Below are 24,749 nucleotides of genomic sequence, written 5' to 3'. Positions count from 1 at the left end.
AATATTTTGAGTTGAAGATTCTGAGTTTAGTTTTTCTTCTTCTTTCAGAACTTCTCCAAACTGGCCTCAGCTGTGCAAATGCCACTCTTGCTTTGTTCAAGCGATTTTTAATGTCCCAACCGGCACCTCCTCCTTCAGTCACCATACTGCCCAAATAACAAAATTAAGAAATGTACTTATTTTAATGGAAATGCCGTTAGGCAGTGCTCGATTTGAGGGGGAACGCGGCGGAATGGAGTTCCGGTACCTGTCTTTCTAATAGATAAATATACAAATCACATTAAAACACAGTGCAGTTCCGGCACCTCATTTTTTACAAATCGAGCACTGCAGTCAAGTCGTATAAGACAACCAATTGCAGTGTCTTAAGCATTTATTTACAACAAAACCATTTATTTAGTTTTTACCATGATTCAGAATAAATACAGACCATTTTTACATCATCATTTTATTATAATAGTTTCATATATAAATACACAAAAAGCAATAAATATTAATACTCTAACAGTATATAAATAATAGGAAATAAATAAAAAGCGATCTAAAAATAAATACTACATAGTGCTTAAAAAACATGTGCCGTTAAATAACCTAAACATTATAAATATAAGCTCTTAAGTCTTTTGTACTTATACAAAAATAAAGAATGTCTTTGGCACCGGCGAATTATTCATGTTTACATGAAAAGTTAGTAAAATATTTATTGGCTACAATTATGTATCAACCTCCATAGTGACCTTGGTAAATATATCAATTATTCCTCCTATTTATTTGTGTTAACAATAAGTGAAATACTTTATCAATGAGATGTTGAGCAATATATTAAATATATTAAAGTTTATTACTAGTGGAACCAACTGATTTTAAACACACATTAGTATAGAATAGTGTCAAGTGCTGCATTATTTGACGGCTTCGTTGATTGCGTCTGGCTCCTCGGTGGAAGCTTCGGGGGCTGAAGTGGAAGCTTCGGTAGGTTTTGAGGTGGAAGTTGTGGAATTTACCATTCCTCCAAGGACCTAAACAGAATCACCACAAAATTAGAGTTATTTATTCATTGAAAAAAAAATTGTAAATACCCTATCACTTAGGTATAGGCCTACAGTTGTTGGTAAATGTAGTTAATCACTTATGAAACCAGTTGCTAGATGTGAATAAAAATTTCTATGGGAAATCGGCCTTTGGTAATTCGGTAAAATTTAAAATCCAAATCATTTTAGATACTTTTTCTTGGTGTTATATTAGGTGTTACCTGTGTAACACCTAATCAAATCTAGAGAAATCTAATTGAATGGTGTTGCATGATATATGTTGTAGAGTCGAACTATCCCACCTGGTAAGTAAAAGGAAGTTAGGAAACGGATGGAAGGGAAAAAGAGGAAATGAAAAACGGAGGAAAGTAGGAAAATGGAGGAAAGGGGAAAAAGTTACAACAGGGAGGAAATGAGGAATGGGGGAAGTAAAAAAATGGGTAAAAATAATGTTTGGAATGGGCATTTTTTATTGCATTCATATGCTGTATGAGAATTTCACATTACAAGCTGAATTATTACCTATGTCCGACACTCACCATTTTCTGCACCTCACAGTTGCGACCTGTGTATCCATCGGCGCACAGGCACCGGTAGTTGCCATCCTCCTCTGCCAGACTGACACAAGTAGCGCCGTTCTCACACACATCAGTGTTGTTGTCACAGTACGTCAACTCTGTGGACAATATACATGTTGAAGTTCTCTATCAAACAAAGTAAAATAACCAAACTTCCACTTACAACTGTCTATTAGGAATTGAGTTCAGCTACGTTACCAGAGAAAATTAGAGGCCAGGGACTAATCTTAAGTGTCTAAGCCAGTGATTTCAAACCTGTTTTACTTGGGTAACACTTCACAAGAAAAAAATGTTTTGCACACCCCTTGGTAACATGGAGGTAATTGTTAGGAATCAGTGGATCCGGAAATGAGGAGAAATATATTTTCCCCATCTATGGGAGGAAATAAATTTAATTTGGGGTTTTCACAGGATGGAATTTGTTCCAACTGTCCGCAATTTTCAACGATCCCAAAATGTAAGATGTCTCCACTATTGCAGGAGATTATGTGGATGTCCGCAATCTCGGGAGGTGTTTCGATGCTATTGTAGGAAAAGATTTTGTGTTGTCTCCAATAGCCGAAGACCATTTGTCCACACTGATTGTAGATTAGAGAAGCCAATTGGAGAATGTCGCGAGTTAGTTTCTTTGGGAGAGGTAAAAAAAATCAGCGCCAAACTTTTCCAAAAAGGTTATTTATTTTTGCAATTGAGGAATACTTGAGCACCAAGGGCAAAAGTTATATTTTTGCTCGTTTTTTTTAAGGGTTATTAATTCAACCGGCCACTTAGCTTTTGCCAATTTTATGTGTAACTATCAAAATAATCTTCTCCTCTTCCTAAAGTGTTACTGAATAAACACAGTTGTGATGGCTGTTAATGCTCACACACCTTACTAACAATGTCAATGGTAACATAAAACTCCCTTCTTAAAACTTCACCATATACCACTACACTGACCTCTGCGTACCACTACATGTTGGGAAACACTGGTCAACTTAACACTTGTACTCTATAAATTTAGAAAACTCTTTGCGTGTTTGTTACTATGGCGGCCACAGTTGGCAACACTATTACAGTACCTTTGACTTTATTTACAGACCATAAGCAAACAACTCCTATTAGGGCCAACTATTGTGACACATGACATGGCAACTCACCCTGGTCACACAGCATTCCACCCCAGCCTGGCTTGCAGCTGCATTCCCAGGGTCTCTTGCAGTCTCCGTTCTGACATCCAGGGTAGGCGTAGCACTGGTCACAGTTCTTGCCCCACCATCCCACTTTACATCTACACAAACACATTGTTACAATGTTGGCCAATCTTAATAGTCAGTCCTTGGATGCATGTGGCCATCTCAGATTATTTAAAACACCTTTTGAAGGGTTTTTTTATCATCCAATAGTTATTTGTATAACTAGCGGGCGAAGTGGCACTTTGCTGCAAATTAGAGAAATGTTTACGCACAAGCCGTAGGCGAGTGTGGGAAGTTTCTCGGATGCAGCCTGTTTGCACTCGCGTTGCAGATTATAGTTTTCCTTCATTTACTTTAAGGATCAGTCTTTCAAAAACTCTACAGTCATAATATATTTAAGTGTTGCCAACTTATTTTCAAGGGTAGGCCTATATCTAAATATTTTGTGCCTAATAAAAGCAGTGTGCAAGGAATGACACTTTATCAGACGACTGTATGGGAAAAATATTTTTTCAAATACCGAATTGATTGTAATTTATGTATCAAGTGCACTATAATATCAGATAATTTCTTTGTGATTTTATAATTGTTTTCCAAGGGAGTCAACAGAGGCTAACTACCTTGTTGGATTTGCCCGCCCTAAGAGTAGCCTAATGTTAATTTTGTTTATTTTAGGGATAGACAAGTCTTGAAATTTTGGAAATTTTTGGTAATTTTAAATCTTGTTCTACGAGACGATATTTTTTTGATCGAGATTTTTTTGGGACAAGACTTAAAAAACATTCCTGCAGAGAGTCCATGCAATACCCGCAATACAGGAGAGTGTTGTAGTTGCGTTTCCTTTGCGAAGGCGTTCTTATTTTATTAATTCTTTACATGTAAATAATATTACTTTAACTGTTTTATCATGTGAGAAGTTTTGTTGATTTTAAGCAGTGTAAGGCATGTTTTACTACTGTAAACATAGCCAAAACAAGTAAGTATTTTATACAAATTAATATTGATTTTATTTTAGGATAAGTTTAACTCTATCTGATATCACCATGTTTCCTAAGCGTAAGCGTTATTTTTAATAAGTAAGGCGTAATAAATATACATTTTTTGTACTGATGTTTTTTAATAAAAGATTTCAAATATTCTTGCCAATTTTAATTATTTTTGTATTTAAACAGTATCTAACAATGTTACAAAATGTCAAACATGCATTTCCCTTATGTATGAGAAGGGAAATCCCGTCTCGATCACGTCTCAAAATTTTATGAGAAATAAAAAATCTCATCTTGTCTTGTCTTGAACTAAATATCCAATCTCGTCCATCCCTAGTTGATTTCAAACAGCCACTGAAGAGTTATTTACCATCTCAAAATATTTTTCAAATACCAAAGTGATTGTAATTCAAATATCCAGTGCACTGTGACATTAAAAATGTTTTCCCTACTTTTGTAATTGTTTTATGAGTTATAACCTATAGGCTCAAAGGACTCTTAAGGTTCATCCAGGCTCATCAGTTCCGTCACAGTTCAGTTACAGTTGCATCCAAAATTCTGACATTCAACTGTCTATCAGTTGATTTCAGTCATTCCAAAGATTTGAACAAATTGTGCTTCAGGGACATCAAAATGAAAAAGTAAATCGGTCAGGGCTTAGCTCTTACCAGAGCACCTATAAAAGCATCTTCCCACTAGAGAAATTCACTAAAAAACACATTTTTTCTATTTGCTACTACACACAGTAATATTATGACCACACAGAAAACTATTTAGTAAACCTAACAGTTCAGTATTGATCACTCATCAACTAATTGTATCTAAAGTACAACTGATCTGTGTATAATGCATTGTCTATGGAGATCAATTAATGAAATCAATTTATGAAAGGCAACAGGCAAGTTAAACCGTACATGTTATGATTAAGAGTGTGAGCATTTACCTGCATTCGCCAGGTTTACGGCAGTAGCCATGTTCTCGGTGGCATCCTTCTGCGCAAATCGCTGAAAGATAACAAAGAATGATGTAAACCTACATAAGAGAACTGTGAGTTTTAAGAAACCTTGACAAAACATTGTATGTTATTTTACTAAAATAATTGTAAGGCAAAACTTAAATAAAACATTTCTGTCACTTATCTGGACATTTCTGTGCTTCTAAGCCAACAGTGTTCACAACTCATCAATTTGTGAAAGGATTCTGAAATGTAATCTGGTATATTTTTTTTGACAACATGGTATGTTATCATTGATCCAAACGGTTTTAAAACAACTAAAGCTTTTACTCTATTTTAGTTCTACAAACATTTTGTTTCTAGTATATTTAGCTTGAAGGAAGAACATGTGTTGCGGAATTGGATAATTATTCTTCGTGTTTGATTAATTACTAAGTCAAACAATTTAACTGTAAGTAACTTTTAATAAATGTTGTCGTTACCTACCGGTATGTAGCACGTGTTATTAAACGTTTGCACAAACATCTACGACAAATAAAAGACAACAATATGCATATACATCTCGTCAAAGCCAAATTCTATTGGATCTAAGAAATGGGAATTGTGAAGCTGAACTATCCTAAGAAATGATAATACAGTAGAGTCCCGCAAACTCGGCGTAATGTGGACTGGAAGGGTGCCGAGTTTGTGAAATGCCAGGTTATCAGGAACTAGGGTTAAAAATAAGGACAATACAATTTTTAAGCGTTTTAACCTCCTTCTTTTATATTACAAGTCAGTATTAAGTCATCAGATATAGTACAAAAATCCTTGGTACGAGTTGTGAATGATTTTACTTGAGCTGGCTTGAGTCCATGTTTAACTCGGACTCGAAATATCACTAATTTTCTGAGCCAGGTGATGGCCGAGTTATCCAGACTGCCGGGTTATCGAGTGCCGAGTTTGCGGGACTCTACTGTAATGGCCAAGGGAAATTGTATGCCTAATTGTCTGAGATTCACCACAAAGTCATATCACTAATTTGGGACCCATCTCCACTTGAATTTTCAAAAATCCTGTCTACCCACAATGGTGCAAAATAGGTTTCAATAGCCTACTTTTTATAAAGGGGGTGCATGATAACTATTTTTGGAATCAAGATTAAGGCCCAGCGTGTGACTGTTTTACAATTTTTGTTGCAAACCAGTTGCGCGTGCAACTGTTTTGTGACCTCGGCAATGTATTGCAGTGGATTATAATAGTATAATAAGTATAATAAGTTTGGTTAGTGGAAGTGATCAAAAGGTATTGTCCGCCTGTGTGTTGTGTTTTTTCCGACCAGCTTGTAGGCTTAGGACTGATAAGTATAGTTGTGTTTGGTTTTAGATTCATTATGTTTTTGGATATTGTTTTTTTCAGGTTATGTATAAATAAAATTTAGGCTAATCAATGTGGAGGAAAAAACCTTAGGTAGCCTAGGTAAGGCTAGATAGGGTAGTTAGGTAAATGTAGATTAATTTGTCACTTGGAAACGGTAGGAGTTTCCTTACTTCCCGAAACGTGGTGTAGTCAAACACATAGTGTAGGAAAAGCCCATGAACTAAAATTAAAATAGTTATCCTTCACAATTAAAATCTACATTTTCTTACCTGACTGACAAAGTATTCCCGTCCATCCGGGTTTGCAGCGGCACTCCAGAGGCTTAGTACAATATCCGTGTTGACATCCGGGCAAAACCTGGCAGTCCTTACATGTCTCTCCGGACCAACCTAGGCGGCACCTGCCACATCACAACACAACACGTATACTTTGCACACTGAGTAGATGGTGCTAGGCCTAAAAATAATTTAGATTTCTTAAATGGCCAAAACAATTTGTTTTAGATTAGATTGAATTTCTGCAATGCCAACACGTTAGGGTGTGCATTTTAAAGACAAGATGAGTAAAGAATGAGTGTAGACTGTGGAGTGAATGAGATACAATACCTAGTAGCTTAGTTTGAAGCTGCATAATATCAGCTGTTTCTTCAAGGGACAATTATGGCTCAATAGTTAAAGGCAGCTGGGTCCTGTCTCAAATCATCAAATAGTGTCCGTCTTTTCTCATGAACTGGGAACCTCCTGACTACTGGAGGTGAGCACTATAACCACTTAGTTACTCCACTCGGCTATTTGGTAACCATTTAATGCTTGAGCTGCCATATCGGGGAGACTGCAAGTGTTTAATCCAACTACCAAGAAGAAATAGTTCCATGTTCCACTCGAGATCATGATAGCTTAAAGACTTGTGAACACTATCACTTTCCGATTTGGCTTTACAAAGACAAGTTTTAAAAAATATTAATTTAAGATTTTATTAAGGTTAAATGACCACAAGCATTTTTTGTTTTAGGTTTCCATTCCGGAAAGTGGTAAATCCTGTTCTTCAGTTGACGATTGCGTAGATGTAGCTGATGATGATGTAGATGACGTTTCAGACGAAATGCAGCAGTTCATTTTCACAGAGGTGTTAGTGTTTGGAGGAATGTTTAGCACCTTAAAATGAACTGGTTCAATGTGTTCTAAACGACAGCATCTGCATTATCATTGCTACATCTAGGCGGTTATCAACCTAAGTCCAGATTTATTACGATCAGAAGTATGTCATACTGAAAGATTTTTAGGACTTGAATCGGGCATATACCCTTTGGCAGCTAGCTAGAGAAGATAACGATACGATGTGTACCAAACCATACCTTCATCATTCCAGAATAACTTAACACAATAATTTATTATAATGGAGACGTTTTATTGAGTTAGGGTTTCCTACATACATACAGTGTTTGTTTTTACTACAACCAATTGAATCAAAATAATTGGTTAGTCAGTAAATTAGTGAAATGGCATCGCAGAAACATCAGTTTCAATTAAAGTAGTAGCAAACAAATTACACAAATAACATCTAGGTAACATTTCAACTTTTAACACAAAATTTGTTGAATTCTTATAACTATTTTCTAGTTTACATATTTACCGACATTCGTTGGGATATTCGCAGTAACCCCTGGTAGCATGGCAGTCCAGACGGCAGATTGCTGAAAATGTTTTATTTTTATTATTTAATGCCTACTAATATTTAGCACACAAGATTTTTCAATGTCAATAGTTAGTCATTTGAAAATGCAAGGAGTTTCCTTAACTCTCGAAACATGGTGTACCGTAGTTAATATACATAGCGTAGGAAAGGTACATAAACTACAATTAAAATACCAAAAAATACACTCTAAAGATGAGGAATATTAACATTAAAACTAAGAAACTTAAGAAAATACAGGGCAACTATAAAGTACAGTTTCAGACTCTTACAATTAATTTCCTCAATCAACTTAATAGGCTATCAATCTGCAGTGTTTTAGCATAGCAATATACAAACAAGATACAACCTAATAATAATAACCTCTCGTCAATCGCTACATTGTACCCTACTTTTTAGTTTTTAATGTCCTGTGATGTTATCAAACTACCTGCTCTTAGCTCAAACAGAGCGACAAATTGATATTACTCTTACTGAGAAATAATAAACCACAAATGACAATCAGTGAACATATTCAAAGAAAAATAAAAGCTGTACTAACGCTCCGAGCAGAAGAGCCCGTCCCAGCCTTCCTCACAGATGCATTCAAAGCTGTTATTGCAGTAGCCATGTTGACAACCTGGCAAGGCAATGCACTTGTTGCAGAGTTCACCATAAAACCCTGAAATAAAAAACATCATTATTAAGTAACTTAGTCTAAAACACTTTTAAATTTTCATAACCTATAGTTTTTAAGAAATTTGTTAAATTGGGCTTGCTGCTTAGGTTTCTGTTGATTTTTCACAATAAATCCTTAACCTTTTTATGTACTTTTGTATTACATGGAGGCCACCTTTTTATATCACATTGCAATGGTTATGTTAGGTTGGGTTATCATAAATTTGTTTATGGCTCATATGCTATCATTCAATTCATAATGAAACGAGGAAAGTCCTACAAACATATTTATCATTTCAATTCACAAAAACACATTTTTCATTTCATTTCATTACTATTTTGATTTAGAAATCGGACGTCTCAAATCAAACCTTCAATTACAATTATACGCAAGCAGAACTGTTAATGACTCAGACTAAATGTTTTGCATAAAAATAAAATGCTGTACAAAGAGCGACAAGCCTAGTAGGCCTACTGATATGCTAGCGCTCTTGGTCCACTGACAGAGTGTGGTTTACTGTTAGATTTGATCCATTCAACATAATTTGTGTAACCAGGCCTTATCTTCTTTGATAGAAAGCTAACATTATTTGGGGTTTACAAAAGTTTAATACATAGAAGATTGAATCAAATATTGACTAAAATTTACAAGTGTACAAGGTTATATCTCCAACTATCTGAACCCTATATTTGTATCTCCAATCTGATAACTTCAATTAGGAAAATATTGGCAAGAAAAATTAAGTTCAAAAATTTATAGTTCATACTTATTTGTACTTTTTTGCAGTTTGTGGTACCTAATGGTTATCAGTTACAGAGGGTATACAGTACATAGGCCTACAGTATTTCAATGTGTGCTGATAGGGTCCATAATGCGGTGAGTTTATTTGAGTGTCGATCAATCTTTGGGTGATGATTAATCTATCTAGTGACGCTATCTTGTAAGGTAGGCCTACTATTTCTGTATAGGCCTATCTTTGTATTCAATTTTGTTATCATTCAGATGGAGTTTTGTCCCAATTGACCCATTTGGCCTAGAGTCTAATCGAAGTCTGTAACTGTAACATCTGCTTCTAACTTTCTGAGTGTTTTTTAACATTCTTTAAACGCTAAAACTTTATTTGTTTTGCAATTATATCACATAACTAAGACCAGGCTCTAGCCTAAATGAACCTTACTGGCAGTTGACCAACAGGTGAGATTCATTTAGACAATGCCGACATACTAGGGTGTGTGTGTGTGTGTGTGTGTGTTTTAAAGTAAAATGAATGTTGAATGAATGAGGTCTTTGGCCAGGACCATTTACTAAAAGTTCAATAAGTTAGTCAATAACTTAGCAGAGTCCGAAGTCTATTAACAATTAAAATTAAATCAAAATAGACTACCTAGTTTGCAGCGACACTCCCCAGGACGTTTGCAGTAACCCTGCAGTGGGTCGCAGCCTTTACGGCAGATGGGGACATCACACAGATCACCTGTCCAGCCAGGAAGACACTTTACATCTCCGTTGTCATCACAGATGTAGTGACTGTGCTCGTTCTGGCTAGCAGGCACCTCACATGCCTACGAGACAATTTAGGTTTTAAACATTCGACAGTTCTGTTTGCAATTACCCTGAGTTTGTGTACTTCTTTCCTTTGTTGTCTTATTTATTTATTTATTTCAAAGGACATCTCCATTTTACAACCTTTCAAATCAAATCAGTACAACTCAGGATGGCTTAAATACCGTAACATTTAACAAACACAACAGAAAACAGTTTGAAAGGATGAGATTTTGGTTTGTTACATAAGAATGGAGATGAATGTTGGAATAAAGAAAATACAATAAAACTATCATAAAGATTACGGTATTTTGTTTATAAGTGAATTACATTACATTTAGAAACAAAGATATTATTATTTGACTATTGATGTGGGCTGCACTTTACTTTAGGTCCTACACTCATTCGAATGAAAATATTGATTATTCGATTGTTTCATTCGATATATCGTTTGGTTAGTTAGGTTAGTTTAACCTTACCTAACTAACCAAACGATATATCGATTGATATTTTAATTGGAATGAGTGTGGGACCTAAAGTAAAGTGCAGCCTTGATGTGTTAGGGTTCAACATTGGACTGTTGAAATATATGACTTACATAGGTATAGCTTAATATGTATATTACATAATATGTAGGCCTTACTAGGGCAAAAGATTTCATTGAATAGGAAGATGAACACTTATTGTTTTAGATAAATGTAAGCTATAAAGAACTCTAAAACTAAGAAAAAACAACAGGAAAGGTCTATCAACCTGTTAACCGGCAAACTGACTTACCGTGTATTTAACATAAGTTTCGGATGGCTCTGATGTTATTGACGGGCTTTTTATTTCGGTTATTTCAAAACAACATTCAATACACTGTTTCTTCACTTTGCTGTTCCCCATAAACAGATATTTATGTTATAGTTTATTAGAGAAAATGACAAGACTAGAGTTTAGGTTAGGAAACAAAAGCAACAAGCAACAGGATGAGATCGATTCCCAGCTGTTGCAAATATTGCAGTCGACTACTTCATAGGGATTAGGGAAAATACAGCTGTTTTAGGACTTAGGAGCCAGTGAAATGGCAACAGATCTATCTAAGCAGTATCATAGTCATAATTGATTATAAACATACATTTACACGAGGACAAAAGTGTAAACTACATCATTTGCACAATCTACAACACAACTACATCGTATTTATTGTTTTATCGACGTCTGAGACTCTTAACTACTAGGTTTTTCTAAAGTACTAAAAAATGAACTTAAAATATTTTAAAATACTAGTTGTTATCCAAATAATCCGAACGTTATGCACTAGATGAAACAAATAATCTTGTCTTTGTCTTGGTAAGGTAATATTATAAAGTAACAATTCGGCCATGAATATAAAAGAGAGATATTTTGAAATATTAATAATGTAAAGACAACCGGGAGCCTACCAGTAGACCGACAAGATACTTTGTCGTCTGGCCACTAGACCGTCTTTTTTAATTAAATAGATAAATGCTGAAAACCAGTACGTCGACAAGTTATTTCATCGTCAGTCCAGTTGACCGGCCTGTAAAACTAAATTATTATATTCGAGAAACCAACTTGTCGTCAATCCTCCCGACCGACTTACCACTTGCTCGTCTTTTAGGTGGGGATAGGGGGCAGAGTGGGAGGAGCTAACCGGGGATTACCCAGGAGTTTGAGGCGCTTCTCATGGTTGAACCACCTCACTCGAGGCTAGAAGCCAGTATTGCCAACTGAAAGTACTATAGCTCCGTCGAACACTACACACGCGGCGTGTTTACACAGTCCGGCGTTAAGTTGACGTTGGCGCGCAATTCTCGTTGCGTCGTTTCTATAGCAACCGTGCCGTGACATTGTCCTTGGTCTCGCGCATTCCTCTGCCTTTGTATTATTTAATCTGCATCGAAAGATAAGACTCGCTTATATGCATTGACTATTAAGTCAATTAAAAATTTCATTCGGGGTTTTTGATCGTTTGTTTGGATAAAACTACGTACCGTATATTGTAGAATTAAATTTGTAGTGTGGTTATATGGTATTATGGTATATATATATATATATATCCTACTAATCCTACTAATATTATAAATGAGAAAGTTTGGATGTATGGATGTATGTTTGTGACAAGTAAACGCAGAAAATACTGGCCGGATTGGGCTGAAATTTGGTGTGATGATAGCTCACATTCCCGATTAACATATAGACGCATTCTTATCTCAAAAGTCCGTTCGGGCTCCGCCCCAGTGGCTCTGGAATTTCCCATGTTAACCTTATGAGTAATATTTAAAACGAATAAAAGAATTTCGTCAGCTGTTTCAAATACACAAGTTGGTTCTGTGATATTAAATTCGCATTAACAAGTTATAAAGTTTACTGACAGGGTACAGTACTATTAATTTAAATGAATATATAGAATAATCCATAGCCTATATCGATATTTTTCATTGTTATGAGTGTAGGACAGATACTAAAGTGCAGCCAAATTTTGTTTCTAAAAGTGGTAGCCTATATGTGTAACTATTTTATACAACAAATGTAAAGATCAAAATGTTTGTATTTTGTGTCTTCTTCCCGTTGCAAAGCACGGGTACAACAGCTAGTATATACATATATATACATATATATATATGTACCAGGTTTTGCGTTGGATTTTTCGTCAGTTTCGTCATTGAGCTCTCTCGTAGTAAGTTGTATCACTTGCGTCTTGTTCATGTTCTGTGGCATATTTTGTATCACTTGCTTCCTGAGACGTATCAGAGTGGTGGAAACTGGTCCACGACGTAGAGGAAGTGGAGGGAAGTTGCAAAGGCAAAAGGTCTGGAGTGTGGGAAATGCCAAGCGACTATAGAATAATACAAAACCATGCTTAAAAATGCTTAGGGAGTGATGGAAACAGGCCCACGACGTAGAGGAAGTGGAGGGAAGTTGCAAGGACAAAAGGTCTGGAGTGTGGGAAATATAAAGTGACTATGGAAATATACAACACCATGCTTAAAAAGGCTTGAGGAATGATGGAAACAGGTCTGCGACGTAGAGGAAATGGAGGCAAGTTGCAAGGGCAAAAGGTCTGGAGTGTGGTAAATATCAAGTGACAATGGAATAATACAAAACCATGCTTAAAAAGGCTTAGGGAGTGATGGAAACAGGCCCACGACGTAGAGGAAGTGGAGGGAAGTTGCAAGGGCAAAAGGTCTGGAGTGTGGGGAATATAAAGTGACTATGGAAATATACAACACCATGCTTAAAAAGGCTTGAGGAATGATGGAAACAGGTCCACGACGTAGAGGAAGTGGAGGCAAGTTGCAAGGGCAAAAGGTCTGGAGTGTGGGAAATATCAAGTGACTATGGAAATATACAACACCATGCTTAAAAAGGCTTGAGGAATGATGGAAACAGGTCCACGACGTAGAGGAAGTGGAGGGAAGTTGCAAGGAGAAAAGGTCTGGAGTGTGGGACATGTCAAGTGACGATGGAATTATACAACGCCATGCTTAAAAAGGCTTAGGGAATGATGGAAACAGGTCCGCGAAGTAGAGGAAATGGAGGCAAGTTGCAAGGGCAAAAGGTCTGGAGTGTGGGAAATATCAAGTGACAATGGAATAATAAAAAACCATGCTTAAAAAGGCTTAGGGAGTGATGGAAACAGGCCCACGACGTAGAGGAAGTGGAGGGAAGTTGCAAGGACAAAAGGTCTGGAGTGTGGGACATGTCAAGTGACGATGGAATTATACAAGGCCATGCTTAAAAAGGCTTAGAGAATGATGGAAACAGGTCCGCGACGTAGAGGAAATGGAGGCAAGTTGCAAGGGCAAAAGGTCTGGAGTGTGGGAAATGTCAAGTAACTATAGAATAATACAAAGCCATGCTTAAAAAGTCTTAGGGAATGATGGAAACAGGTCCACGACGTAGAGGAAGTGGAGGCAAGTTGGTGGGTGGGAAATGTCAAGTGAATATGGAATTATGCAAAGCCATGCTTCAAAAGTCTTAGGGAATGATTAATAATTAAATTAATTTAATTAATAATTAAATTGAATCTAAATTATTGCATACAATTATTATCTGGACAGAGGTGGCAGTGCCATCGTGCGCGCAGAATGCTTCTATTGGGAATTTTTCCTTCCTACTTGGACGTCCTGCAACCTTATTTACGATGTGCCGCAATTTTCTGGAGTCTCCGTCTGCATCTTCGATTTTATTTTTTTTTTAAACTGTACTTGGCTTGTTTAATGACTTGAGAATATTCCTATATCCTGTCCGTGCTGTATGAAACTGACCTGTGCTGTATGAACTTGGTCAAACTACAGCACAGACAGTAGAAGGACAAGGATATAGGTTACATGAGCCTGATAATAGATAAGGAACTCTTACACTATAGCTGTCTCCCGGCATGTCTCTGAATTTTACTTTATAAGGAATAAGGATGTAGGTTTGAAATACCTTTAAACATTAAATCAAGAGGACAAATTGTATCAACTGTTGAGAATTTAATTGAAAATACTGTAAGACTGAAAATATGATTTTCTGGGTGAAGAAAGTTGTCTAAATTTGAGATTTCAAAGTCCCATAAATTTCGAACGCCTCAACCCATCAGTATGGGAATAAGTATACAATGTATATGATTTAAATCTCTACAATATCTGACCAAAAAAACAGTATGTCATCATGACTCATATCATGGTTGTATGTTGTATGTATAGTGTCCTATGGTCTGGCAGAGGCCTGACGTCACATGGAACTGTCACTGTAGGTGGTCTTTAGCTCTTTCCTGCTTTAAAACTCTCAATTCTTGGGTAAACTATAGGTTTTTTTTCTTATTACCTTGCTCCAACTAGTACTCTTTTGATGGTATGAGGTTTTAAAAAGTTTATAGTTATTAATTAGAATATTATTCACGCCTGAATATTTATTATTTTCTGTTCAGTTGTGGCTCAGTAGTTGCGATGCTAACACCATGGCAAAAGAAGGTTTTAGCCATGTACCTAGTATGGAGGCGAAGAAAAAGAAATAATAATAGCTGATTTGGGTTCACACAATACTTAATAATCGGCACGAGTTTGGGGCATCCAGGGTGTTATTACTCCCATAGCCCTACGCCGGAAACTAGCTATTACAGCATGGCAGTTCATGAGATATTATTTAATTGTAATAAAAAAAAATATTACTCTTTCAGTTCTGGGTAAAATGCAGAGCAATGCTAATAGTCCAGGAGCTGAGGGGGGTTGAGCATGCATGAAAGTAGTACGCAATGTTATTGCTGATTATTGTAATATGGACTGTGGTGATCAAAATTACGTATGTCGCCTATTTCAAAAGTGGTCGATAAGGTGGGGGGGGGGAGGGGGCAAACATGGCGGTTTGCGCTATGCGTTAAAACGCTGATAGTTCGAAAACGGTAAAAGATAGAACATCTGTTAAAACGTCGTTGTAATCCTAAAAATATGGACAACAATAATGGTCATTGGGTCCGAGGTCGTATCTCTATAAATAAACAAGTTATTGTATAAAATATGTAAAAATGGACTTTTCGTGTAGATTTTTTACCGAAAGTAGAATTAATTTGTGAATGTCGCAAAGAAGTAATATCAAATATCTTTGCTGATACTTGTAATATGGACTGTGGTGATACAAAATACGCATGTCGCCTACTTTTCAGGTGGTCGAGAACTTGGGGGGAGGGGGGCAAAGATGGCGGAACGCGCTATACATCGAAATGACTGTAGCTCGAGAAAGGTACGAGATAGGACATCGGTTAAAACGTAGTTTTAATCCAAAAAATATTACCAATAGAAAAGGTCATTGGGTAAAAAGTCGTATCTTAACTAATAAAAAAGTTATAACAATAATAAGTTTAACAAAATCTACATCGTACAGCTATTTTTTCGAAAATCGTATGGATTGTTGATAAATAATAGTGTAATTACTTAATTACTCGGCTATGTATTAACTAGATGCATTTTCTTATAAGAAAAAAATATATTATTACGAATACATTTGGTTTAAAATGTAAAACACGGCCTCCAAACTACATATAATACTTGGGGTTTCGCCGCAATCAAATGCATAATACAGACTACCACTACAAATCCAATTTTAATTATTATAATGTTGTAGGTTATTACAATATGATTATGTAACAGATTCTTATTTAATACAGTTATATGAAATAAAAAACATTACTACAAAAGTAAATACCTTATAATAAAAAATACGGCAAATCTCTTCATTCTATCCATAACAATTACACTGGTTGTTCATATTATTTGTTGAATTTAAATAGGTACCTTTTTAATTTCTCTTAGCACCTGTAATACAAATAAAAAATTGTAAATATTTTCTTTTATACAAATGTATATACATCTATATATAATTAATGCATGAGAGCGGTCAAGAAATTTAAAGTTTATGGTGTTTATATTTACAATGGAATTAAACTACTATATATTATATTTCATATTTAATTATTATCTTATTTGTTTGATTATTTATTTATCATTATTTCATTTATATACTCAGTGTATAATGAAATACAAAATACAAGCAATCATTATTTTAAAAACAGCAGCAATTATAACGCAACCTAACGGACGAACCCCAAGGCGTTTGGAGGCCGTGTTTTACATTTTAAACCATATGTATTCGTAATAATATATTTTTTTCTCATAAGAAAATGCATCTAGTTAATACATAGCCGAGTAATTAAGTAATTACACTATTATTTATCAACAATCCATACGATTTTCGAAAAAGATAGCTGTACGATGTAGATTTTGTTAAACTTATTATTGTTACAGTATAACTTTTTTATTAGTTAAGATACGACTTTTTACCCAATGACCTTTTCTATTTGTAATATTTTTTGGATTAAAACTACGTTTTAACCGATGTCCTATCTCGTACCGTTCTCGAGCTACAGTCATTTCGATGTATAGCGCGTTCCGCCATCTTTGCCCCCCTCCCCCCAAGTTCTCGACCACCTGAAAAGTAGGCGACATGCGTATTTTGTATCACCACAGTCCATATTACAAGTATCAGCAAAGATATTTGATATTACTTCTTTGCGACATTCACAAATTAATTCTACTTTCGGTAAAAAATCTACACGAAAAGTCCATTTTTACATATTTTATACAATAACTTGTTTATTTATAGAGATACGACCTCGGACCCAATGACCATTATTGTTGTCCATATTTTTAGGATTACAACGACGTTTTAACAGATGTTCTATCTTTTACCGTTTTCGAACTATCAGCGTTTTAACGCATAGCGCAAACCGCCATGTTTGCCCCCTCCCCCCCACCTTATCGACCACTTTTGAAATAGGCGACATACGTAATTTTGATCACCACAGTCCATATTACAATAATCAGCAATAACATTGCGTACTACTTTCATGCATGCTCAACCCCCCTCAGCTCCTGGACTATAAAGTGGTACGTATTACGTTGTCATGAAATAACAACTTAAAATTTAATGATTGACAAACCCTTTCCTAAAATTGTCCAACGTTAAAATGTAATTACAATGCATAAGTAACAATATCGAATACATAATACTGGGGTTATTAAAGTGTACAGCTGGCTAATCATTCAAATAGACTTAATTTTAGTTGTAAAAGGTGTTAAAAAATTAGATTTCCCTTGTTAATTATAATGAATTGTTAATGTTGATTTATTATAAGTGAACAAGGAACACAAAAGAATATATAACACAAAAGACCCTAATATATGGCATAAAAACACAAACAAGACATTGCAGTAGTGTACAGTGTGTGATAGTGGTACGCCTACAATAACAATTGTTTTTATTAAAGTAAGATTTTTTATGATTTTCTAAATATTAAACATTGTTAATTACTAACATTGGCATAAATATCAAACAAACTTTAAAACACTCATTTAAACTTTATGTTGACTTACAGGGTCGGCTACTCAAACATCTTTATTTTTTACAGTTGTTACAAACTGCATATTAGCGTCAAAACAATTATCTTATTAGAATATTTAATCACTAGGACCTCAAGTGACTCTTTTTGGCCCGAGGTCAAGTTTTACGACCTAGGCAAAGCCGAGGTCGGTAAATGAGCGAGAGTTGAAAATTGCCCGTGTGGTGAACTATATTTTTCGTCATATGCATCATTAATTAACAAACTAAACTAGAAAACGAATAAGGTTTTGTGTATAGATAACCTATCAAAATGAGCTTGTTTTCAATTCTGCTATAGCAAATAAGCAGCTGTTTAGCAATGGATTCAATCATTTCATCTATTACGATTGGTACATTATACCATACAAGTAAACTCCTCATATCTATATATTAACTAGCAGAGTACCCGTCCTTCGTACGGGGTTGGAATATAAGTATAAAATGCTTATTGCAGTTATACTCAAGCTTTGCGTTTGCAATAAGGGAGGACACAGTTTGATAAAATTTGCTTTTTTAAATTTACAGTATTCTATAGTATTACACATCTACCATAGCCATAATTTTCTACCACTTCACCTAAACAATAGAGAAAAATAAATTATAAACAATTCACAAAATATCACAAATTATTCATGAAATGAAAAACATAAACATAACTGTAACAATCCTACTTTAACAGTTCTCATTGCGAATCACAGTTTTTTGTTGCTGCGTAGTTCAAATTAGCTGTTTTCATAAATGCAAAACAAATATAGTGCTGCACCCTGTTGGTAAATCTTATAACTTTTTAATGCTTTTCCATATCATAGAACCAACTTTTTTAGTTGAAACAGCTGACTAAAGTCTTTAATTCCCTTTAAATATGAATACTCATAAGGTTAACATGGAGAATTACAGAGCCACTGGGGCGGAGCCCGAAAGGATTTTTGAGATAAGAATATGCCTATATGTTAATCGGGAATATAAGCTATCATCATGCCAAATTTCAGCCCAATCCGTCCAGTGGTTTATGCGTGATTGAACTTCAAACAAACAAACAAACAAACACACAAACTTTCACATTTATAATATTTAGTCCAGGCAACGAAAGGGTATAGAGGGAAATGTTTGGAACACAATTTCTGACTTCGTAACTTTGTTTAGTATAGTTAGGAGGTTAACATACCAAAAGTCCCCGCCTCTAGCCCTTGTGCTGTGGGGGAGGGGGGGGCTTGAAGGTACCATTTTTTGGTTTTTTGATAATATCTTGGAAACCATGCGTCCAAGTGAAATTATGCTAATATACAAAATGAAAGCTTATTAAATTTCCAGCAAGTTTGTAATTTACTATTTTTCGATATCTTGTATGGTTTTCGTGTTATTTGCCATCAAAAGTTTGTAAATTCGGAAAAATACATTTTTTTCTCATGTTTTTTTGTTCTTTTTGACAAGTTTCCTCTCAAACTATGCACCCAAAAAATAAATGCTGGGCATAGGGTTGTAGAAAATTAAATTCCCTTCAATAATATATATGACTTTACTAGTTTACCTCCTTCCGTTCAGATTTTAAAGCAAATTAAGCGTCAGTATAAAAAAATTAAATTTAATTAAAATTTAAGAAAATTAAAATCTAGTGTTGAGCAAGGAATTTGAAGTCTTGCAACAGCTGTTGACTACTTAATATTTCAATTTATCACCTTACACAGTCAACTAATTGGTTGGAATATTCACTATCATGTAGCTAAGGTGAGTGATGGGCGTATAAAAATAGCACAGATACCCTATAGAAAATATACACTTGTGGGCTGCCTAACCTAGTGTATAAATATATCTTCCAAACGAAAAAATATATTTAAAAACATATTTCAGCATTGAAATCAGCTTGAAAATTTAGTTCAAAATGATGTGTCACAACACTAGCATTGTATAAAAAAGTTATTAACATCCAATATGGCGAATCCAAGATGGCGACCGAAAACACCAGCTTGGCCACACTTTCAGACAAAATACTCGGTAGTACACGGTTCTACATGTCATTACCTATCAATCGCCAACAATCATACAATTGCTTAATTCAAAATCCTACAAAATTACATATGCCTCACAACTATAGTCTAATTTATTTTATTTGCTAATACCTATAATTTGTTTATAGCAGACCTACCCGTAGCAGCAGACCTGTATACTCAACGAATTACAAATGCTTCAATAAATAATTAAAATGGAGCCACACATAATCATTTCTCAAAGTATGTTCATGAACAAGCATGCAAAAAATTTTCCATAAGAATAACATTGGAAGTTAGTATGCAGGTTTGCTGCCACGGAAATGTAAAAATGGGGGATTTTAGGCCATAATCAAGTAGATCTCTACTAAATGAAGCCACATACCAATTATTATTAAGATATGCTGAGTAATAAGCTAGATATACAATTTTATTTTTTCCCCATAAGGATAACATGGCGACAATGTTCTGTGTTTTCCGCCTTCAATATCTCGGTAACCAATGGTCATAGAGCAATGATTCAAAACACCAAATTGTTTGATTTTTTGAGCTGAATTCAATGGTGTAAATTAAAATTCGATTATTTTACTCTGAAAAGAGTTATTATTAATTTAGTGAATAGATGTCACACATGGCGGCCATCTTGGATTTACGACGTCATAAAAACCAAACCCCGCAATTTGAGGGTAAACACCCGGTACTACACCATTATGTGACATATAATAAAGAGATTCCACATAGTCACACATTTGCTTCACAAAAAATCCCACGGAATACAGTTTGCCCCCGGACTATTATGTAACAGCTGAAGTCAGCAATATTTTATTGTTAGTTCTGTCCGGCTATTCATTATCCTGTACCACAGAAGATGTTTTGAATGTGATGGTGGCTAAAGGAAAGAGAAAACTAATTCTTTAAAATGTAATAATTTCAGGTTAGGTGTATCGTTATTGTACTAAAATACAAAACTTTCACCTTGGGAGTTGCTATTATGTTCCAACTAAATCTTCATCTCATTTTAAACTTATTCTATCACTAAGAAAATGACGTCTTAAGACGTCTGAGAGGTCATTGAAACTGTCACAGCATTGATGAGCTAGCAGCAATCTAAATTCTCCACGACAGTACTTAGATTAATAATGTATAACGATTTCATATTTTCACAGAAATGAACTATAAACACGTAGCAAATTAGTAATAAGAGACAAAAAATATCCACTAAAATATCCTTCAAAATATCTCAATTAACATATTTTAAAATACGCCTGGACATACAAAGACAAATTATTGATCAATTTACCATTCTAGGGCCTATATTTCCGAAAATGTTTCGGGGGAGGACCCTCGGACCCCCCCTTCTGACGGAATCACTTTCAAATTACCCTTCAACCCCCCCCCCCCCCCGGTCTGTCACCCCCCCCTTTTAGAAATCCTGGCTACGTCACTGGTCCGGTCCACGGTAGAGGTCGTGTTTTGTTTACAATTTGATAATTGTTATGTCAGTCATTTAAAACCTCGTTTAACAAGGTAAAACTTTATATAATCATAAACAATAACTCATACTCTAGTTATTTAACCAAATAGTAAAGCACGAATCATTAAATTAACTTTAAAATTATACAAACAAAATTTCGTCCAACACTAACGCCCATAGTGTCACCGGACATGAACTAGACACGAAAGCCGAGCTTCAAAATGTACAATGGGATGAAAGGTCTACTATTGTGGTTGGTTAGTCTTTGATATCACCATACCACTTATTTGAGGGTTTAGCAGATATGTGTGTGTATTGTTATACAAACACAAATGAATGGGTGCTATGTAAAGATGAAAAGGTATTACTGTACAATAAACTAACCGTTCGTCACAACAAAACTGTTTTTGTTACTAAATGGTTGTATTAAATAGCTGGAACAATTAGAAATCATAATTTATTTGTACAAACAATACAAATTAGTCAAGAAATTATACAACTCAAATAAAACATTGGTCCAAATAGGTAACATTAAAATGTGAGTTTTGATATTGTGAGATAAAGCGTCAAACTCAGGTGTGACACAGAAAATCATAAATTTCATTAAGCCTTCTTTAAATATATATATATCGTTCATAAAAGTATCATAAACAAAAATAAAGTTTAGTCAGTACTACGTATGATTATCAAAATGTTGGCAGTTTTGCGTTCAGGAGCAAAAAATAGGAAACGAGAATAGGTATCTATCTATATGTAAAATAAGGTAGGTATAACGAAAATATGTATCTCTCGGTAGTACGTGTTTGTACGTGTGTCAGTCGATTGCAAAACTGTTGACTCCGAAAGGTTTGAGTACAGCTCAAGATTAAATTCTTTTCCCGTATTCACAAAATGTTTAAGAATATATTTGGCTATTTAAAAACGTAGTTTTTTTCATTACTTGATTATGAAAATACATGGAATTCTATTTTGTTCACAGGCAAAATTAGAATAACTGTGAGATACAGTACTGTTAAATGGCAAAATTGCTTTTTATGTTGGCATCGATGTTTTCTTTACTTTGTTGCATAGTTATTTATTAACTTTAATGATATTAGGAAAATTGTAGTTTATTTATTGTATAAATTTGAATATGTTTAACCGTTAAATGTATGACGCTACAGGGTGTCTAGGTCTGAACGAACCCACAATGTTACTGGTGTTATTTTTTATAATTTTTTTTAAACTTCTGTGAATGATGTCCTGTAACATTGAGCTAGTAATAAGTACCGTAATAAACAGTTGTAAATAAGACTCAAGATAGCAAGTTTTTGCAAGCTCAAACAGAGTATGACTTGTGTTGTAGGTCTACAACAGCTTTTCCTTTTTTCCTACATATAGGTTTCCTTAAATTGTTAGTCAATAAATATAGTTGATTTATTAAGTACTAGAATCACACATAAAAACCTTCCTTGGTATAATACCAAGGATTTACTTTTGACCTATTATTCTGCAATACGCTTTGAGCTTGCAAAAGCACAATGTTTGAGTATTTGCATACTAAAAAATTCCAATAACACTAGATAACTATGTAACAATTTGTTTAACAATGCAAATCAGCTGATAGACAATGAAGCAAAGGAAACAGGGGTGCAAACATATAAGCTTATTTGGTCGTAAGTGTAAAAACTGTCTAGTTTTGGTTAATAACTGTGTAATTTTGGTTGTGTTAAAACATTCTCTACGGTTTTTATAGCAGCTTTAATAGGACTCAATACGCTGTCCTCAACCCCGTCACTGAGCACAGCTCGTCTTTGTATGGATATCATTCCGTTATTTGGGTGATTCGAATATCAATATCATATTTGATAACTCTTTAACTAAAATTATATTACACCACACAAGACAACTTTTTCACATAACATAAAAAATATTCTGTATAAAAAAGTGGTTTTGCTGCTCCACCCTCATTTACAAGTTAATCTGCAATTGCCGATGATACTGTGTATTCAACTTCTAGTAACTTATAAAAAGTTGTTTTTGAAAAATCGTTCTGATATTAGAATGATTTTACATATCCTATCCAACAACCGTATACAAAATGTTACAAGACTCCTCCCAAAAAAACACTAAAACCTTATACAAATGATAACTTTTTTTTCTAATTCTGTTAAAAAAATTCAGTTTTATTAGTTACTTTATTAAAATAACAATAACGGTATTATTGTTAGTTTCCTTGTATTGGAGGAGAATACATCGACTTTAATTTAGTACATACACTAAAACCTTTATAAAATCATATGAATCATTTAGACATAAACAAATAATAGGCCTATTATCTGACCTGTTTCTTCCACTTTGGCACGTACTTAGCAGATTCTACGAGCACCACGAGCCCCAGCACCAGGGCTAGAGAACATACCGACTTCATCATCAAGAGAGAACTGCTCATCGTCTGCTGACCCCCTGAGCCACTTACGTCTAACTGTACTCAGGACACTCACCTCAGCTGCTAATACCTCCAAGGTCACGGTCATCAGTTGCATCATCGGTCTGGAGGAGTACCCCAGACCATGGCCCAGGGGTCCATTGTGGACCTTAGGGCTAAGAGGCCCAGTGAAGAGTATCCCAGTGACCTGGGTCCAGTATGGAGGAGTACCCCAGTGAACAGGCTCCAGTATGGAGGAGTACCCCAGTGACCAGGGTCCAGTATGGAGGAGTACCCCAGTGAACAGGGTTCATTATGGAGGAGTAGTCCAGTGACCAGGGTCCAGTATGGAGGAGTACCCCAGTGACCTGGGTCCAGTATGGAGGAGTACCCCAGTGACCAGGGTCCAGTAAGGAGGAGTACCCCAGTGACCTGGGTCCAGTATGGAGGAGTACCCCAGTGACCAGGGCTCAGTATGGAGGAGTACCCCAGTGAACAGGGTTCATTATGGAGGAGTACCCCAGTAACCAGGGCTCAGTATGGAGGAGTACCCCAGTGAACAGGGTTCATTATGGAGGAGTAGTCCAGTGACCAGGGTCCAGTATGGAGGAGTACCCCAGTGACCTGGGTCCAGTATGGAGGAGTACCCCAGTGACCAGGGTCCAGTAAGGAGAAGTACCCCAGTGACCTGGGTCCAGTATGGAGGAGTACCCCAGTGACCAGGGCTCAGTATGGAGGAGTACCCCAGTGAACAGGGTTCATTATGGAGGAGTACCCCAGTAACCAGGGCTCAGTATGGAGGAGTACCCCAGTGAACAGGGTTCATTATGGAGGAGTAGTCCAGTGACCAGGGTCCAGTATGGAGGAGTACCCCAGTGACCTGGGTCCAGTATGGAGGAGTACCCCAGTGACCAGGGTCCAGTATGGAGGAGTACCCCAGTGAACAGGGTTCATTATGGAGGAGTAGTCCAGTAACCA

General features: G+C 35.6%; 1 protein-coding gene across 2 annotated transcripts; it reads right to left on the bottom strand.

Annotated features, from left to right (window-relative positions):
* Window positions 1-457: 457 nt before the first annotated feature.
* LOC128987912 (delta-like protein D) lies at window positions 458-23,806 on the bottom strand. 2 transcript variants are annotated; one of them, XM_054409003.1, is made up of 9 exons: window positions 23,688-23,806; window positions 9,819-9,996; window positions 8,318-8,437; window positions 7,717-7,777; window positions 6,354-6,484; window positions 4,714-4,774; window positions 2,749-2,879; window positions 1,571-1,707; window positions 458-1,019 (listed from the first exon to the last, which is right to left on the bottom strand). In XM_054409003.1, exons 1-9 carry the CDS (start codon window positions 23,793-23,795, stop codon window positions 903-905), a joined length of 1,044 nt encoding a protein of 347 aa, XP_054264978.1. In that variant the 5' UTR covers window positions 23,796-23,806; the 3' UTR covers window positions 458-902. The 2 variants fall into 2 exon arrangements, with proteins under 2 accessions (XP_054264978.1, XP_054264977.1); XM_054409002.1 differs by lacking the exon at window positions 23,688-23,806 and adding an exon at window positions 10,754-10,938.
* Between the last annotated feature and the right edge of the window lie 943 nt (window positions 23,807-24,749).

The sequence above is a fragment of the Macrosteles quadrilineatus genome, unplaced genomic scaffold (assembly GCF_028750875.1).
Source record: "Macrosteles quadrilineatus isolate MER2022 unplaced genomic scaffold, UCM_ALF_1.0 Scaffold_2__2_contigs__length_208266976, whole genome shotgun sequence".
Lineage (NCBI taxonomy): Eukaryota > Metazoa > Arthropoda > Insecta > Hemiptera > Cicadellidae > Macrosteles > Macrosteles quadrilineatus.
Note: the sequence above shows the minus strand (reverse complement) of the source record. Positions and strands in the feature narration are given on the sequence as shown.